Raw genomic sequence first — 19,718 nt, forward strand, 5'->3', positions numbered from 1 at the left:
TCTCTCTCCGTCTGTCTCTCCATCTCTCTCTCTCTCTCTCTCTCCGTCTGTCTCTCCATCTCTCTCTCTCTCTCTCCGTCTCTGTCCATCTCTCTCTCTCTCTCCGTCTTTCTCTCATCTCGCCTCTCTCTTCTCCGTCTGTCTCTACATTCTCTCTCTCTCTCTCTCCGTCTGTCTCTCCATCTCTCTCTCTCTCTCCGTCGGTCTCTCCATCTCTCTTTCTCTCTCTCTCCCCGTCTGTCTCTCCATCTACTCTCTCTCTCTCTCTCTCTCTCTCTCTGTCTCTCCATCTCTCTCTCTCTCTCTCTCTCTGTCTCTCCATCTCTCTCTCTCTCTCTCTCTCTCTGCCTCTCCATCTCTCTCTCTCTCTCTCTCTGTCTCTCCATCTCTCTCTCTCTCTCTCTCTCTGTCTCTCCATCTATCTCTCTCTCTCTGTCATGTCTTTTTTTTCATCTCTTCCCCTTTAAAACCACCAAGATGTGATGTCTGATGCGTCTTCTTGGTTTCACTTCTCTCTTTTCTGCGGTAGTAGCTCATGAGAATATCGCTGACACCCCTGGCTTCATCGATGTCCCTACTCTCTTCCCGATACTCCATAATATTGATCGGATGGGGAATCCACCCACTACCTTCCCTCTCCTTGAGTCGTCAGGTATCAGCTTTTTGCTAAGTGGCGTATGCGCGGACGCCAGCCAGGAGGCTTTCACAGACCATCCATATTGCACTAAATCAGCATTAAAGGTTCAATGCAGCCATTTTTAAAATCTCAATACCAAATCATCTCTGGGTAACAACTAAGTACCTTACTTAAAATGGTCTACAAGAAACAAAAATAGCTTCTTAGCAAAAGCAATTTCTCAAGCAAGAATTTTGCTAGGACATTCTGGGAGTAGGGTGGCGGAAAACTGAAAACAAACTCTTATTTGCAGAGAGGTTTGGAACTCTCTTTCTTATTGGTCTATTAACTAATTTACCACCTGATGTCACCAGGCAGACCAAAACGTCATCCTACCAAAAACAAGCTGAAATTTCAGGCGGTCTTTTCAAACAGCTTACACTAAAAGGGGATTATCATCATTTTTTAAATGTCACAATACTACTCCAATCTCATAGTGTGGAAATATATATAAAATACAGGAAAATTACATTTTGGACTGCAATGGCCCAGTTGAGCGGTGCAATGGGGGAATACAGGCTGGCCCAGAGCCAAAACATAACAGTGCCTAATTGAGTCAGCCAGTCTACGAGCCCTTACGGTGAGCATCTTGGATACAGAGGCCCGGCTAGGACTGTCTTACCATAGGGCTCCACAACATTATGTAACGGCAAGCCAATACTTGCCAAAGCCTCTCCGGCCTATCCGGAGCCAGTGGTCGTGCTGAAGGAAACAACACAAACCCGACTCCTAATTTGTTTATTCACACCCCCAGCTATCACTGATCAAATCAAATCAAAGTTTATTCGTCACGTGCAGCGAATACAACAGGTGAAATGCTTACCTACAGGCTCTAACCAATAGTGCAAAAAAGGTATTAGGTGAACAATAGGTAAGTAAAGAAATAAAACAACAGTAAAAAGACAGGCTATATACAGTAGCGAGGCTATAAAAGTAGCGAGGCTACATACAGGCACCGGTTAGTCAGGCTGATTGAGGTAGTATGTACATGTAGATATGGTTAATGTGACTATGCATATATGATGAACAGAGAGTAGCAGTAGCGTAAAAGAGGGGTTGGTGGGTGGGTGGCGGGACACAATGCAGTGTGTCACTAACATAGTTCATCTGTTCAGAGAAGAGAAACAGACTTCTGAAGTTGTTGAGTATTGTGAGGTTGACAGTGTTTTGATATGCAGTTGGGTAAACGGTTAACAGCACAAATGTTTTGCATGTTTATCCATTTAATGTTTCAGAACAAGTTATCCTGACTATTGATTCTTAGCCCGGGTAGCCACTGTGCGGGAGCACTGGTTGGTCAGCCCAGTTGAGGAAGTACATGGAGCTCCAATCAAAGTGTCACTCCATTAGCAGTCCAATATGATGCATTACACAACCGTTTCTCTCTCTCTCCCGCTCTCTCGTGCTCTTTCTCCCTTACTCTCTCTCCGCTGCTGTTGATGCAACACTCAGAGGAGGAGACTGATCATGGAAGGTGATATGGGTTTTGTGTGACTGGCATTTGACCCCGCACCCACCCATTCACCGATAACTTTTCAGCTCGTGAATGTAATGGAATCAAATGTGCAATGTTCTGTTCTCCTATTATTATGTGATCCTTTCTTGTACAGAAAAAGATGAGGACCTGGCTGTGGATAGGCCTTTTACGGGTATTATCACAATCTAGAGTTATGGAGTGTATTTAGTGTTAGCCTCTCTAGGACAATGTGTACAGCATCTAATACCGAGGGAGATAATCCAAGCCTGCTACTCCGCTAGATTACAAAGCAAACAGTAGTGAGCCATGTGGTTCCTGAACAATCCTTTGGCTCTTCGGCTGGAGTTTCTTCCTCCCTACTGGCTGATAACCCCTCACTAACCCCCTTTTGCTCTTTGCTCTCTATCCTCCTCGAATCCCCTCTCCTCCTCCCCACTCCACTTCTCCCAACCCCCCCCCCCCCCCTACTCCTCTTCCTCTCATCACCCTCTCCATCTCCCCTGCCCCCCCCCTCTCCTCTTTCCCACTCCTCCCTTTCTTCCCTCCCTTCCCTTCCCCTCTTCTTTTCCCTTCCCTTCCCCTCCACCTCCCCTTCCCTCCACTCTCCCAGGCAGTGAACTTTTGGCAGGTGTTGGTGATGAACGACGAGCACACGGAGCGGCGTTACCTGGTCTACTTACTGCTGGGCTGGGGACTTCCTGCTCTGGTCATTATCATCCTGGTCATCGTGCTGCTGGGGGGCTTCGGCTGGACCATACACAGTGTTTACGGCCTGGTGCACGGGGATGTGTGAGTGAAGGAAACACACACATCAAGTACAGGAGCACAAAGGAGTACACACACACACCAGAGCAAACACACTTGGTGAGAGTGAGTAGGGAAATACTCACAGACTTACTTTGTACAACACAAACACAAATATGCTTACGCATTCGTACAAAGAGCTTAACCCAGTGCCTGATGTAAAGTAGATAACACAAACAAACACACACACACACACACACACACACACACACAAGCACACCCACTTATTCATAGTCGGATGAGGGATGTGTGACTAGCACATCTTTTATACACCAATGCGTGCCCAGTTGTGACTACATGAGTTGCAGACGCTGTACTTTGTGGACATGGTCCACGGTCCAGTCCAGGTGTGTCCAACTTACTTTTAAGGCTATGGTCAACACCCAGGTCTATGGTCAGAACAAGCTAGTGTCGTCAGCAGGTTCAGAGGTGGATCTACTGAATGGATCATAAAATGAACGATTCTCTCTTTACATTGGAGGTGGAGGGAGGCTGTCCCTCCGCTAGTTTCCGAGGTGGAGAGGTAAGCCTTTAAATAACCCACACAGAGCTATTTATACACCTCCAGGAGCTGTGCTGGTGAGGTCATCCTCTCAAACTGCACACACAGGTCCTTACACAGACTTACGTGTGCGTGTCCTAGCATGAAGTGAAGTTTCTTGCGATTTAAAATGAGCCTGTGGTCATGGGTAGGTGTGTCTCTTTAGTGTGGTAGACAGAAGTCTATTTAGGCTTCTGGGTGGTGGCCCCTATCCCCATCAGGGACTGAAGAGTCACCCATCAACACGGTCAACACAGGACCTCAGCTAGCTGGGTTCCTCTCTGTTCGGGTGGACATTTGGGTTCACCCACAACGCCGGCGTCAGTAGAGGGTTGTTTCCCTCTCTCACACACATAGGTGATGCATTATGTTTACACGGTGTTTACGCTCCAGTCTCATCAGCTCCCATCGCACAATAAATAGGTCAAATGGGAGTGTCTCAATGCGCCAAGACCAAGCGTATTTCCTGTGTTCAATTCAAACGTCATCTCGGTGAATGCGTGAGCTCTCATAACAGATATGTGAGACTTGACATTTCAAGACCTTCTCTCCTCTCACGTTAAGCCAGGCAACACAGCCACATGACTACTCGCTTTGTTGGATAGATGTTTGCTCTCCGGGGGGGGGGGGGGCTCTTCTTTCATGCGACAGAGCTAATTATTGGCCAAAGCTCTGTTGTCTCAAGCTGGAGTGGTGGCATTAGAATGCCTCTTGACTGACCAGAGGCTTGAACGGTAATCCCACAGCAAACAGTCTGGGTCTGTCTGTTTGTCTGTCTGTCTGTCACTCGAGAGGCAGGCGGGCATTGTGGGATTGTGGGTAGGTCTGAGTCTGCCCTCTCTCACTGCCCTCCTTGTCTTCTATTGGTCTGCTGGGCTGTGGTCCGATGGTGGGGTTGAGTGGCGGGGGTGGTGGTGGTGGGTGTTACCCTCTGTTTGGCAAGGAGGGTAGAACATTGACCCTGAGTCAACAGAGGATGAGGAGGAAGGAATGAGAGAGAAGGAGAACCTTTTGGGAAGCATTGGAATGCAAGATGTTAAAAAGGGGAAATAATATAAATATAATAATAATATAGAACTTTGTGTGTATTATTATATAACATACATTATATTGATGGAATATTCAGAGAGGTAAATAGAGGGAGGAAGAGAATAAGTGCTTTGACCAGATGGTGAAGTGTGGATTGTGTAAGAGCAGTACAGGGGTTGAAATGTGTATTGTGTAAGAGCAGTGCAGGGGGTGAAATGTGGATTGTGTAAGAGCAGTGCAGGGGGTGAAGTGTGGATTGTGTAAGAGCAGTGCAGGGGGTGAAGTGTGGAGGGTCTAAGAGCAGTGCAGGGGGTGAAGTGTGGATTGTGTAAGAGCAGTGCAGGGGTGAAGTGTGGATTGTGTAAGAGCAGTGCAGGGGGTGAAGTGTGGATTGTCTAAGAGCAGTGCAGGGGGTGAAGTGTGGATTGTGTAAGAGCAGTGCAGGGGTGAAGTGTGGATTGTGTAAGAGCAGTGCAGGGGGTGAAGTGTGGATTGTGTACGAGCAGTGCAGGGGTGAAGTGTGGATTGTGTACGAGCAGTGCAGGGGTGAAGTGTGGATTGTCTAAGAGCAGTGCAGGGGTGAAGTGTGGATTGCGTAAGAGCAGTGCAGGGGGTGAAGTGTGGAGGGTCTAAGAGCAGTGCAGGGGGTGAAGTGTGGATTGTGTAAGAGCAGTGCAGGGGGTGAAGTGTGGATTGTGTAAGAGCAGTGCAGGGGGTGAAGTGTGGATTGTGTAAGAGCAGTGCAGGGGTGAAGTGTGGATTGTGTAAGAGCAGTTCAGGAGGTGAAGTGTGGATTGTGTAAGAGCAGTTCAGGGGGCGAAGTGTGGATTGTCTACGAGCAGTGCAGGGGGTGAAGTGTGGATTGTGTAAGAGCAGTGCAGGGGCGAAGTGTGGATTGTCTAAGAGCAGTGCAGGGGGTGAAGTGTGGATTGTGTAAGAGCAGTGCAGGGGTGAAGTGTGGATTGTGTAAGAGCAGTGCAGGGGTGAAGTGTGGATTGTGTACGAGCAGTGCAGGGGTGAAGTGTGGATTGTCTAAGAGCAGTGCAGGGGTGAAGTGTGGATTGCGTAAGAGCAGTGCAGGGGGTGAAGTGTGGAGGGTCTAAGAGCAGTGCAGGGGGTGAAGTGTGGATTGTGTAAGAGCAGTGCAGGGGGTGAAGTGTGGATTGTGTAAGAGCAGTGCAGGGGGTGAAGTGTGGATTGTGTAAGAGCAGTGCAGGGGTGAAGTGTGGATTGTGTAAGAGCAGTTCAGGAGGTGAAGTGTGGATTGTGTAAGAGCAGTTCAGGGGGCGAAGTGTGGATTGTCTACGAGCAGTGCAGGGGGTGAAGTGTGGATTGTGTAAGAGCAGTGCAGGGGGCGAAGTGTGGATTGTCTAAGAGCAGTGCAGGGGGTGAAGTGTGGATTGTGTAAGAGCAGTGCAGGGGTGAAGTGTGGATTGTGTAAGAGCAGTGCAGGGGGTGAAGTGTGGAGGGTCTAAGAGCAGTGCAGGGGGTGAAGTGTGGATTGTGTAAGAGCAGTGCAGGGGGTGAAGTGTGGATTGTGTAAGAGCAGTGCATGGGGTGAAGTGTGGATTGTCTAAGAGCAGTGCAGGGGGTGAAGTGTGGATTGTGTAAGAGCAGTGCAGGGGTGAAGTGTGGATTGTGTAAGAGCAGTGCAGGGGGTGAAGTGTGGATTGTGTCCGAGCAGTGCAGGGGTGAAGTGTGGATTGTCTAAGAGCAGTGCAGGGGGTGAAGTGTGGATTGTGTAAGAGCAGTGCAGGGGTGACGTGTGGATTGTCTAAGAGCAGTCCAGGGGGTTAAGTGTGGAGGGTCTAAGAGCAGTGCAGGGGTGAAGTGTGGATTGCGTAAGAGCAGTGCAGGGGGTGAAGTGTGGAGGGTCTAAGAGCAGTGCAGGGGGTGAAGTGTGGATTGTGTAAGAGCAGTGCAGGGGGTGAAGTGTGGATTGTGTAAGAGCAGTGCAGGGGGTGAAGTGTGGATTGTGTAAGAGCAGTGCAGGGGTGAAGTGTGGATTGTGTAAGAGCAGTTCAGGAGGTGAAGTGTGGATTGTGTAAGAGCAGTTCAGGGGGCGAAGTGTGGATTGTCTAAGAGCAGTGCAGGGGGTGAAGTGTGGATTGTGTAAGAGCAGTGCAGGGGGCGAAGTGTGGATTGTCTAAGAGCAGTGCAGGGGGTGAAGTGTGGATTGTGTAAGAGCAGTGCAGGGGTGAAGTGTGGATTGTGTAAGAGCAGTGCAGGGGGTGAAGTGTGGAGGGTCTAAGAGCAGTGCAGGGGGTGAAGTGTGGATTGTGTAAGAGCAGTTCAGGGGGTGAAGTGTGGATTATGTAAGAGCAGTTCAGGGGGTGAAGTGTGGATTGTGTAAGAGCAGTGCAGGGGGCGAAGTGTGGAGGGTCTAAGAGCAGTTCAGGGCGGTGAAGTGTGGACCATGTAAGAGCAGTTCAAGGGGTGAAGTGTGGATTGTGTAAGAGCAGTGCAGGGGGTGAAGTGTGGAGGGTCTAAGAGCAGTGCAGGGGGTGAAGTGTGGAGGGTCTAAGAGCAGTTCAGGGGGTGAAGTGTGGATTGTCTAAGAGCAGTGCAGGGGGTGAAGTGTGGAGGGTCTAAGAGCAGTGCAGGGGGTGAAGTGTGGATTGTGTAAGAGCAGTTCAGGGGGTGAAGTGTGGATTGTGTAAGAGCAGTGCAGGGGTGAAGTGTGGAGGGTCTAAGAGCAGTTAAGGGGGTGAAGTGTGGATTGTGTAAGAGCAGTTCAGGGGGGTGAAGTGTGGATTGTGTAAGAGCAGTTCAGGGGGTGAAGTGTGTAAGAGCAGTGCAGGGGGTGAAGTGTGGAGGGTCTAAGAGCAGTGCAGGGGGTGAAGTGTGGATTGTCTAAGAGCAGTGCAGGGTGTGAAGTGTGGATTGTCTAAGAGCAGTGCAGGGGGTGAGGTGTGGATTGTCTAAGAGCAGTGCAGGGGGTGAGGTGTGGATTGTCTAAGAGCAGTACAGGGGGTGAAGTGTGGATTGTGTAAGAGCAGTACAGGGGGCATACCACCCTGCATACCACTGCTGGCTTGCTTCTGAAGCTAAGCAGGGTTGGTCCTTGTCAGTTCCTGGATGGGAGACCAGATGCTGCCGGAAGTGGTGTTGGAGGGCCAGTAGGAGGCACTCTTTCCTCTGGTCTAAAAAATATCCCAATGCCCCAGGGCAGTGATTGGGGACACTGCCCTGTGTAGGGTGCCGTCTTTCGGATGGGACGTTAAACGGGTGTCCTGACTCTCTGAGGTCATTAAAGATCCCATGGCACTTATCGTGAGAGTAGGGGTGTTAACCCCTGTGTCCTGGCTAAATTCCCAATCTGGCCCTCAAACCATCATGGTCACCTAATAATCCCCAGTTTACAATTGTCTCATTAATCCCCCTCCTCTCCCCTGTAACTATTCCCCAGGTCGTTGCTGCAAATGAGAACATGTTCTCAGTCAACTTACCTGGTAATATAACGGATAAATAAAATAAAAAAATTAATAAAGTGTGGATTGTCTAAGAGCAGTACAGGGGGTGAAGTGTGGATTGTGTAAGAGCAGTGCAGGGGGTGAAGTGTGGAGTGTCTAAGAGCAGTGAAGGGGGGAAGTGTGCATCAGTAATGATTGAGGGTAGGAAGAAAGGGAAAGGGGGATACCTAGTCAACTGAATGCATTTGACTGAAAAGGGTGTACTTCTGAGGGATTAACTCCACATTGAATTGATAAGGAGCCAGGTGGGTCTATGCATACATTTGTGTGTACGTGTGAGGAAGGTGTTGGCCATTTGAAAATAACTCCGGATTGAATATTTGGTGCTGCAGTCTCACACCGCTCTGCAGATAAGAATTCTTGACACAGTTAGGCCTTTGTAAGAGTACATTGGCGTCGGCTAATGGGGGAGGGGGATCCTAATAAATCAAAGACCATGTGTCTCATGTGTAGCCTGCAGCCTATCTTTACAGCCCTGCATGTAGTTCTGTGCGATGCTGTTGTATCTCTATTCTCTCGTCTCTGCTGTGTTGTATCTCTCCTCTCTCGTCTCTGCTGTGTTGTATCTCGGCCCTTTGTCCGTATTTGCTCTCTCCTGGCTCATTGGTTCATTCCTCCTCTGCTCCAGTCCTGCTTCCTGGCCGTCTGTGGAATTCATGCCATTCTTCACCCTGGCTGAACCTTTCCTTTCCTCCGCCTCTTCATCTCTCCTTTTTTCAATGTTATCCTGGGCGTGCCTGGCCCATTGACAAGGGTGAGATTATTTGCCAGGTTTCACATTCTGACAACCAGAGAGGCAGTGGGAGCGTTTTTTAAATATTTTTAAGTATGGTTTATGTTACAGCTGTGCAAACGGAAAAATATTGGAGATTTTGATTAAAGTTCTTAACACAATACTTTGATTTTATTACAGTGAAAGACTGTTTACTCATGATTACGCCACTCAAGTGGACAACATGTTATCACTCTGCATGTTGTGCATAGGCAGTCAGAAAATTGGTATCACTATGATTAGATGATAACGTTAAGGTCAAGCATGTAATAGTTGCTGCAAGTTACATTAAAGGGCCGCTGCATATATATATATATATATATATTTCCACTCTATGAGGTTGGAATAATACTGTGAATTTGTGAAAATGACGATAATGCCCTTTTAGTGTGGGAGCTGTTTGAAAAGACCGACCTGAAATTTTTGCTTGTTGGGGTTTTGGCCATAGATATAGATCAATAGATCAATAAGAAAGAGTTCCCAAACCTCTCTGCCAATAAGAGCTGGTTTTCAGTTTCCCCCTCCCCACTCTTAGACCACTCCCAGACATCCTAGCAAAAATTGTTTGAGAAATTGCACTTTACTAAGAAGCTATTTTTGTTTCTTTTTGACCATTTGAATTGAAAACATTCACAGAAAGGTACTTAATTGTTACCCAGAAATGATTTCAAATGAAGATAAAAATGGCTGCATTGAACCTTTTAAGATTGTTTCCCAAAATCCTGGTCCGATGTTGTGGGCTGGATCAATGTCCTGCTTTTGATGTGCAATAACAGCAAATTCCCACACAAAACATCAGCACACCTCTAACTACATATTTGTTCAAAGTTCATTTCTAGCATTGAACATTTTCTGCACCGGGTGCGTCCCAACAATCTCTCCTCTCCCAGGAACTGGGCACTCGTTCTACTACTTTCCACAAATGAAGGGAGGTGAACAAGTGCACACTTTGAGACAAAGGAGAGATTATTAGGATGCAACACAGGAGCTCCATGAACATTCCCTCCCACAAGGGCACACAAGACACCACGTGACCAACAACAGCAATGTGTCTGGTTAACACGTTCTCCCGCAGGAAGAACACCATGAAATAGTGTATTACTATTACTTGACGTACCTTACATTCTATTATGTTCACCATAGCCAATGATTTACCTTGGTGAAGTAAGGTAGGGCTGTATTTGTGTCCGTTGTTCCATATTAGCGCAGTTCTGTGAGATGGCACCGTTGGCGTGCTCATTGAGATAAACCTCTCGCCATAACAAGGTGTCGGGGTTGTTTTTCCCAGAGCCAAACACAGGCTCCCTACCTTTCTAAACGACACGACTAGAACACAGGGACTGGACAGATGATGGGAGTGAATTCCTCGGAATAGATTACGTGGAAGGAGGGGGAGTGAGAAAGGGGAAGAGAGGAGGGGCGGCAGAGGGAGGGAGAGAGAGTAGGGGGGGTGGGGGTGGCAGAGATAGAACAGAGTGAGAGTGAGTGAGTGAGAGAGAGACAGACAGAAAAGCAGACTGACGGACAGACCGACTAGCAGACGGACAGACACAGACCGACCGACATAAAGCAGTCCTATAAATGAATATTGTTCCCGGCTCTATATCGAGATCCATGACAGGTGTCAGTGGTCATTAAGGGACCATTGGGGGTGTGACTGTGTCTGGGCATGGAGGAACAGTTGGGCCTCGTGGACACCATAGCTATGCTTACCACTGGGAGGGTGGCGTGAGGGCCGTCAGAGCAGGGATACCCCTTCAGAAAGAACACAGTGTCTCTTGCTGCACTCCCTGGGGAGTGTGTTTGTTGTGTGAGACTGAGTTGGGAGCCATGTCTGACTGTGCCAATTGGCCCACTGTGGTGCTGAATATTTTGCCCTCCCCAACCATGTGCTGGAATGTGCTGCCGCAAGGACACAACAACACTGAGTGTGACCTTACAATAATGATGGATTACAAAGCTATACCGAGATCAAATATGACACAGAATCCAGGATCAGTATTTCACCAGAGATTAGAAGAGGACTGTTCGATTTTTAAATGTTTTATTTGAAGTGGTCAGGGATAGTGGTGGATTTGATCCCTGCAGGATAATGCTCGCTCCCCTGACCAACAGCAGAGCTCGTAGACGACAGCAGCCCTCTCCTCCTTGCGCCCTCCGAAGACTTGGCCAAAACTGCAGATGTATCGACGATAAACCTTAAACCCCGAAAGCCTTAAATAGAAAACTATTTTAATACTTTAAGTTGTGAGAGGGAGGTTGAAGTAGATGTTTGTGCATAAAGGAAATGTCTTTGTAGCTTGTTCTTCACTGGGAAGGCTGAGAGTCTTATGAAGGATCAGAGGTATCAGGCCCTAGACCCTGCTTATGGATGTTGAAGCAAGAATGTCTTTAACTAATACAGCTCAATAAAGGAACATAGCCAAGGCTTCATTTTACTCCTCTCCTTGGCTGTTTACTGCAAGTTTTGTGTAATAACACCCATCTTCTCTCTCTCTCTCTCTCTCTCTCTCTCCCTCCCTTTCTCTCCCTCCCTTTCTCCCCTTCTTTCTTTCTTTCTTTCTGTCTCTCTGTCTCTCTGTCTCTCTCTCTCTCTGTCTCTCTCTCTCTCTGTCTCTCTGTCTCTCTCTGTCTCTCTGTCTCTCTCTGTCTCTCTGTCTCTCTGTCTCTCTCTGTCTCTCTGTCTCTGTCTGCAGGTGTTTCATTCCTAATATCTATGCTGCTCTGTGTACAGCAGCCCTGGTGCCTCTCATCTGCCTGGTCGGGGTACTAGTGGTTTTCATCCATGCCTACCAGGTCACACAGCAGTGGAAGGCCTACGATGATGTGTACCGCGGACGCACCAACAGCTCAGGTATATTACCCCCCCCCACACACACACACACACACACACACACACACACACACACACACACACACACACACACACACACACACACACAGACATGCATGCAAGAATACAAACGTGAATTCACACACAGTCTGCCCACTATGAGACTTATGGCATGGGTTGGAGCATCTAGCCACCTCCATGTCTCGAGCAACCAGACCAAGTCTGAAAACCAGCTCTATAGCGAATACATCCTCCACAGAGATACCTTTATTTTCCCGTCTCACCCATCTCCAACAACCCCTAGCAACCCCCACCGCAGCCCCCATGGCTGGCCCATCCACAGATGGTGGGCAGGATGTCCGTGTTCCAACACTCTGTGGTAGGTTCCCTGAAAAGCCTGTGGAGATTGCTTGTTACAACACACATCTAATCCCCAACCCAGGCTGTTGGACTATTTTTCACAATGGCCTGCAAAAACTACCCCGACACGCGCACGCTCATATGGCGTACAAAGCGAACACGCGTCTGATCAGGCGCCGTAGGGCAGCCTTGATTAAAGCTTTATGCAACATTCACTGCAGAGCAAAACACATGTGTGCATTGTGCACGTCAGTACAAAACGCATGTGTGCATTGTGCACGTCAGTACAAAACGCATGTGTGCATTGTGCACGTCAGTACAAAACACATGTGTGCATTGTGCACGTCAGTACAAAACGCATGTGTGCATTGTGCACGTCAGTACAAAACGCATGTGTGCATTGTGCACGTCAGTACAAAACGCATGTGTGCATTGTGCACGTCAGTACAAAACGCATGTGTGCATTGTGCACGTCAGTACAAAACACATGTGTGCATTGTGCACGTCAGTACAAAACACATGTGTGCATTGTGCACGTCAGTACAAAACACGTGTGCATTGTGCACGTCAGTACAAAACACGTGTGCATTGTGCACGTCAGTACAAAACACATACACATACGTATGCTACTCACTTGGATTTATGCAGAGTGGGTGGAGACACAGTTCCTTGCAAACAGAGGATATTCTGTACACACACACACACACACATTATCCCTGGCTTTTGTTCTGGTCCGTCGGTATCGTGAATCAAATCCCTCTCCATTGTTGCTAAGTATCCGTGTTTTGGTCGCTCCCTCCAATGACAAAGCAAAGCTGGAATTAGTGCGAGTCCTTTGGTTGGCAAAGCTGCTCATAGCCTCCCCACAACACTGTGTGTGGTCTGTGCCACATTGTGTGTGTTAGTGATGCGGGGGTTTACTCATATCCCTGGTCCCTAAATGTCTTTGCTCTGCGATAGATGCAGAGATGACAGAGGGAACTTTAACAATGTCAGCTAGATTGAAGCATTCATCCTGTCATTTATGACATTATCCTGGTGAGCAAGGGTTTATTTAGTCCTCTGGGGCAACATATAAGAGAAACTGCATGTATCTAGTTATAGACAAGTTGACTAACATGTAGTTTACTAAAATGTTGGAAATTATAAGCTGAAACAAAAAAAATCCTGTACCCTTTGTCAAAACATAGTTTGTCTGTCTCTGACATTAGCCTGAAACACATTTTCTATGGGGTCTGGTGCAGGCCTCAAATCTTCACTTTATCTCATATAGTCGGGCGGCTGCGGATGGGTTATTAGCAACTGCAGGTGGATGCGGGTGAACACATTAGCTACCTAATGGTTAAGCGCATTCGGACAGTAACCGAAAGGTTGCTGGTTCGAATCCCCAAGCCGGCAAGGTGGACAAATCTGCCGTTCTGCCCTTGAGCAAGGCAGTTAACCCCCACAAAAACTGCTCCCCCGGGCGCCGATGACGTAGACGTCGATTAAGGCAGCCATGCGCGCCTCTCTACCCCTCCACTGGAGTGTGTTTGTGTGTCCGCTGTAGAGAAGGCAGAGCCACCGGCCCTAACAAACACACACCGGCTCACACACAGTCACGTCGTGCTGTAGTGGCTGACTCGGCATGCCTCTGACACTGCCGGCGTCTGTTCCTCAGCCTTAGAGCCCAGGTTCAAAAATAAACATATCCAGGTGTTAGAATGGCCAAGTCAAAGTCCAGACCTGAATCCAATCGAGAATCTGTGGAAAGAACTGAAAACTGCTGTTCACAAATGCTCTCCATCCAACCTCACTGAGCTCGAGCTGTTTTGCAAGGAGGAATGGGAAAAAATGTCAGTCTCTCGATGTGAAAAACTGATAGAGACATACCCCAAGCGACTTACAGCTGTAATCGCAGCAAAAGGTGGCGCTACAAAGTATTAACTTAAGGGGGCTGAATAATTTTGCACGCCCAATTTTTCAGTTTTTGATTTGTTAAAAAAGTTTGAAATATCCAATAAATGTCGTTCCACTTCATGATTGTGTCCCACTTGTTGTTGATTCTTCACAAAAAAATACAGTTTTATATCTTTATGTTTGAAGCCTGAAATGTGGCAAAAGGTCGCAAAGTTCAAGGGGGCCGAATACTTTCGCAAGGCACTGTATGTGATCATGTAGTAACCAAAATAGTGTTAAACAATTCCAAAAATATATTATATTTCAGATTCTTCAAATAGCCACCCTTTGCCTCGATGGCAGCTTTGCACACTCTTGGCATTCTCTCAACCAGCTTCATGAGGCAGTCACCTGGAATGCATTTCAATTAACAGGTGTGCCTTCTTGAAAGTTCATTTGTTGAATTTCTTTCCTTCTTAATGCGTTTGAGCCAATCAGTTGTGTTGTGACATGGTAGGGGTGGTATACAGAACATAGTCCTATTTGGTAAAAGATCAAGTCCATATAATGGCAAGACCAGCTCAAATAAGCAAAGAGAAACGAAAGTCCGTCATTACTTTAAGACATGAAGGTCAGTCAATATGGATAATTTCAAGAACTTTTAACGTTTCTTCAAGCGCAGTCGCAAAAACCATCAAGCGCTATGATGAAACTGCCTCCAATGAGGACCGTCACAGGAATGGAAGACCCAGAGTTACCTGTGCTGCCTCAGAAATTGCAGCCCAAATAAATGCATCTCAACATCAACTGTTAAGAGGAGACTGCGAATCAGGCCTTCATGGTCGAATTGCGGCAAATAAACAAATACTAAAGGACACCAATAAGAAGAAGAGACTTGCTTGGGCCAAGAAACATGAGGAATGGACATTAGACCAGAGGAAATTTGTCCTTTGGTCTGGAGTCCAAATTGGAGATTTTTGGTTTCAACCAAACCAACAGCTTTGATGGTGACACTGTCTGTGATTTATGTAGAATTCAAGTCACACTTAACCAGCATGGCTACCACAGCATTCTACAGCGATACGCCATCCCATCTGGTTTGGGCTAAGTGGGATTATAATTTGTTTTTCAACAGGACAATGACCCAACACACCTCCAGGTTGTGTAAGGGCTATTTGACCAAGAAGGAGAGTGATGAAGTGCTGCATCAGATGACCTGGCCTCCACAATCCCCCGACCTCAACCCAATTGAGATGGTTTGGGATGAGTCGGACCGCAGCGTAAAGGAAAAGCAGCCAAGAAGTGCTCAGCAAATGTGGGAACTCCTTCGAGACTGTTGGAAAAGCATTCCAGGTGAAGCTGGTTTAGAGAATGCCAACAGTGTGCCAAGCTGTCATCAAGGCAAAGGGTGCCTATTTGAAGAATCTCAAATCTAAAGTATATTTTGGTTTGTTTAACACTTTTTTGGTTACTACATGATTCCATATGTGTTATTTCACAGTTTTGATGTCTTCACTATTATTCTACAATGTAGAAAATAGTAAAAAATAAAGAAAAACTGTTGAATGAGTAGGTGTTCAAAATGTTTGACCTGTAGTGTATATATATTTTCTTTACATATGATCTGATTAGAAACATTTTCTGGTCCCATCATAGCCCATATAAAAAAATGTTCACAGCTAGTTTATTAATGTGTCATTTGCTACAACTAAGGTCTGGAGCTGGTTAGGTTAGCTTACTTCCAGATCAGGAAAAACTTTGGGCCCCAGGGAACAATTTTCCACCCCCCATCACTCTGGGACCTGTGGTGCCACATCTGAAATCACCACACAATGTTACAAGTGAAACAAAACATGTCCTATTTGTATGACCTATATTTGACATGTTTTTGGTATTGGAGATGGGCTTCCATAGTTTTACGTGGCTCAGTACAGCTAGTAGCTACCGCAACAATTGCAGAATGTTACCGGCTGTTAATGCAATATCAGGTAAAAACTCAATGAAACAAGTCTCAAGTATTTGGAAAATGTCTATACATTTCAGCTGTTTCAAAAAAACACTGCTCTGCTATTACGATTTATGCTGTTGGAGTGTTGGGTCAATGAGACAACTCTGTAAACACGGCCCTGCTTCAAGATGGGCAACTGTCGTTTGAGTGTCCGGAAGTAGCAGTCGAGACGTAGCAAGTACGTGAGTAACATTTGAGTAACGTGTAGCCAACGGTATTTTTACAATAAAGTGTAGAAGAGTGTGAAGAGGCTCCTCCTAGTTCGCCTCAGTGTTGTTTGTGTTGTTTACATCGCAGCCCAATAGAACAGGGTTCCCCAATTTAATTTGGCCCGCGGGTGGTTTTATTTGACCCCCCCCCCCCCCCCCCCCCCAAAACTTTTCTGAGCAAAACATTTTTTATTGTTGGACTGTAAAAACACCAGGAAATCAGCTCCAAGTGATTTTAATTTTTTTTTAAAAATCTGTTCCCAAGTATTACTATACATAGTAGAGAGACACAAATGTAAGCAAGTTTTAAATTATTATGGTTTAGTCAAACATTATATGTGTTTGGGCTTCTTGCGGTCAATTTGCAGTCTACAATTTAATTTGTCATTTTGTTCCGGCACCCAAGGCCATCCGCTCAAGAAAAAATCTACATGCGGCTGAGTCTTGTTGATGATCCCCGCGGTAGAGAATTGCCTGTCAGTGCACCTTGAAGCAATGGCACTCAACTGTTATCATATTGCCATGGTTTCCGCCTGAGTCTGTGGTGGGAAAAAAAGGCCCCCTTTTCATTTGCAAAAACACCATGCAAATACAGTCCTGCTCAGACAGCGCCCTGGAGGACCACAGTCATCACATGCTCTTTGGACCAGGGGCACAACACTGGGGACACAACTGATCAAATCGAACGTATTCATATAGCCCTTCTTACATCAGCTGATATCTCAAAGTGCTTGTACAGAAACCCAAGCCTAAAACCCCAAACAGCAAGCAATGCAGGTGTAGAAGCACTTTACGACAAAAAGGCACTTTACTTTCTCACCGCTCTCTGCATCCTCATCCAACAGGACGGGTAGCTTATTCTCATCAAACAGGTCTTTGAAAAACTTGAATAAGGGTTTGAAAATTGGGGGAAATGACACTTTAAAGGTTTTATATATTTTTTTTTACATTTAGTCAGGAAGTTGAGTTTGAGAAACCCTGTACTAGGCTATAGACTTTCTTCAGTAGGTCCGACTCTTCTATTAGGAAATGACTGGCTCATTTCAATATGAGGCTGATTCTCTAGGCTTGGATTTGGTCATTGAGAATTGATGTAACAAAAATAGCTGCAGGCTCCACTACAAACAGATACAGGAGCACGTCTCAAATGGTACCCTATTCCCTATAGGGCACATAGGGCTCTGGTCAAAAGTAATGCACTATGTAGGGAGTAGGGTGCCATTTGGGAAGCAGTCACAGTAACATCCCTGGTTAGTTTCAGAAGTCTCTCTGTCTGGAGTTGATATAACTCAAGGTTGTAGGATGAGAAGCTGGCGAGAAGGCCAAGACTGATTCTCATTTGGGCTCAAAGAGGCGTGATGTGCAGACATGGCTACTGTAGTAGAGATAGAGAAGGTTTTTATCAGTGAGCCAGAGAGCACACTAAAGGGCCCTCTCCAGTGGAATTGCATTATGATGCCCCTGGGTGCCACATGCAAATGAATGCTACTTTAATGGTCGGCATGTAGGTACCGCTGAATGTTTCAAATGTTTCAGCCAATCAGGGTTGAGAGCCTTGGGAACCAGAAGTGTTGGGTGTCATGGATGACTGGAGTTACTGTGTAGAGATGCCAAGCCTCTTGGTAAATTCTGTTATTGACGAGTGGGACTAACAGGACAGATCACTGAACCTGTCTCTTCATATTAGCTTCCAGACTCAGTCTCATTCACTGGCACTGTTTCTCTGGCAGATTTCAACTCTGCAAACGCTTGTGCTGTATTCGAAATTTGAAAATGACATTTTTTTTTTCAAGACATATAGCGTATAAAACTGTCGTCCATCGGCGTTTCTGTTTCTCAAATGATTCACAGAATGATTTCAGTTTATCTGGCTCATGTCGTGGGCTCACTCCCCTCTGATGACCACTGCTATTGACGGTGGGAGAGAGAGAGAGAGAGACAACAACAGAGGAGCCTGTTGGAATGCTGATGTAATCATTGTGAGACGAGAGGAGGTGACGGACACCATTCCCTCTGCTCCTTTACCAGGACCGGACTGCTGCTGAGATAAGCACAGGCCTCCACTTATTTCACATCTGCCTGGCCCTGACCCGCAGGTACAGCTCTGAAAGTGCTGTGAGATATGCCACGGCCTCTGACGTCACTCACATTTGATGCCGTGTGTGTGTGAGTCTGCAGACATACTCTACTCTATAGCCAGGTGTGAAATGCAGCGTCGGTGTCAGGCTCGTTACCTTGCAGTAGGACAAGATGTGGTGCATTTAGCGGATGGATAAAGAAACGTCTTAGATAACATGTGCGGAAGAACCAAAGACACCCTGTGTATACTAAACGTTTATTCTAAAATGCGACATTTCAGTCACACAGACCACCTTGATCAAGGCATGTGCATGATTCTGCGTTTCCAGTGTTGGTTGTGTTGTACAGACTGAGGTGCAGTACCAACATGATATCACAGGAAAACGTCATCCTGTCACATCACCATATATGAAAACGTCACAGTATATGACGTTTTTTTTCTCTCTCAATACATTGGATTCAATGGGAAAAGATGCGTCAAATGGTTGACGTTTCTGTCCATACATTGGATTCAATGGGAAAAGATGCGTCAAATGGTTGACGTTTCTGTCAATACATTGCTTTCAAAGGGAAAATATGAGTGTCACAGGGATTAGAGTTAGACATACAGACAGATTTACAATTCTATGGGTAAATTATTGAGAGGCTCGGTCAGACAGGCAGGCAAAAACGTGACAGGGTGCCATTTTGAGCTTGCTACTGCGTGCAATTGAGACTCCACTACACACGATTCCTCCTACTGTACTTATTGTATATATGCCACAGTAATTAGAGGAGTCACGATGCAATCACTGACCCTAGACAGGCTGTCACCAGCCATGGGAGTGGTCATGCAAACAGCTGACTACCTCCTAATCCCAAATTACAGCCAATGGTTACGTACTCTGTGTATTCTAAGGGAAAGGACGGATAAAATCTGTCTATCCACCACTTGCTTTGGCCCCGAGATGTCGTACTGTTGGCCACAATTTTCAGCTCACGTTATTGCTACGACACATATTTTATTAGGCCTTCCCCTTATTGTCAGACTTTCCAAGAGTGAGGCCTTTACAGCTGGCACTAGCGTTTTGATAGCCTTTTCTTAAGTACAGTGTTGAGTATGATGTTGTTATCTAATGTGTATTGCCCCCCCCATTCGTATCATTGGACTGTTAACAGTACTTCGCAACCACGCTATTGGATTGGACGGGTAGCACCCACACAATGTTATCATTATGCAATGTCATTTTTTTGCTGCTTCACACAGAATGGAAATGACTGACAATTTGATAGCATAAGCGGACACCCAGCTATAAAACCATGGCGACGGTTGTGTTCCAAACCCATTGACCCTATCAAAGCATGGCGTTTTATAGATTACAAGACGATACATATATTGCCAGCCTAGCTTGTTCATGTGTTTTAAACCGTTTTGTATTTAATTTCTTAGAGGCAACGGAGTCTGGTCCACAGAAGGATATTACTACAGCATTTAACTAGGCCAATGTTCTTATCTTGTCTTTATTCATTCCGTTATTATACATGTTAGGAAGACTGGTGTTGGGATTTTTTTATTTTTTTCAAATGGCAAACACACGGT

General features: G+C 46.3%; 1 protein-coding gene across 1 annotated transcript in view; it reads left to right on the forward strand.

The window, feature by feature from the left end:
* Nucleotides 1-19,718, forward strand: part of adgrv1 (adhesion G protein-coupled receptor V1) — a 198,739-nt gene that overhangs the window by 154,605 nt on the left and 24,416 nt on the right. The window contains 2 exon segments of the mRNA XM_031830438.1: nucleotides 2,764-2,942; nucleotides 11,469-11,626. Coding sequence (XP_031686298.1) covers nucleotides 2,764-2,942; nucleotides 11,469-11,626 — 337 coding nt within the window.

Source organism: Oncorhynchus kisutch, linkage group LG8 (assembly GCF_002021735.2).
Source record: "Oncorhynchus kisutch isolate 150728-3 linkage group LG8, Okis_V2, whole genome shotgun sequence".
NCBI lineage: Eukaryota > Metazoa > Chordata > Actinopteri > Salmoniformes > Salmonidae > Oncorhynchus > Oncorhynchus kisutch.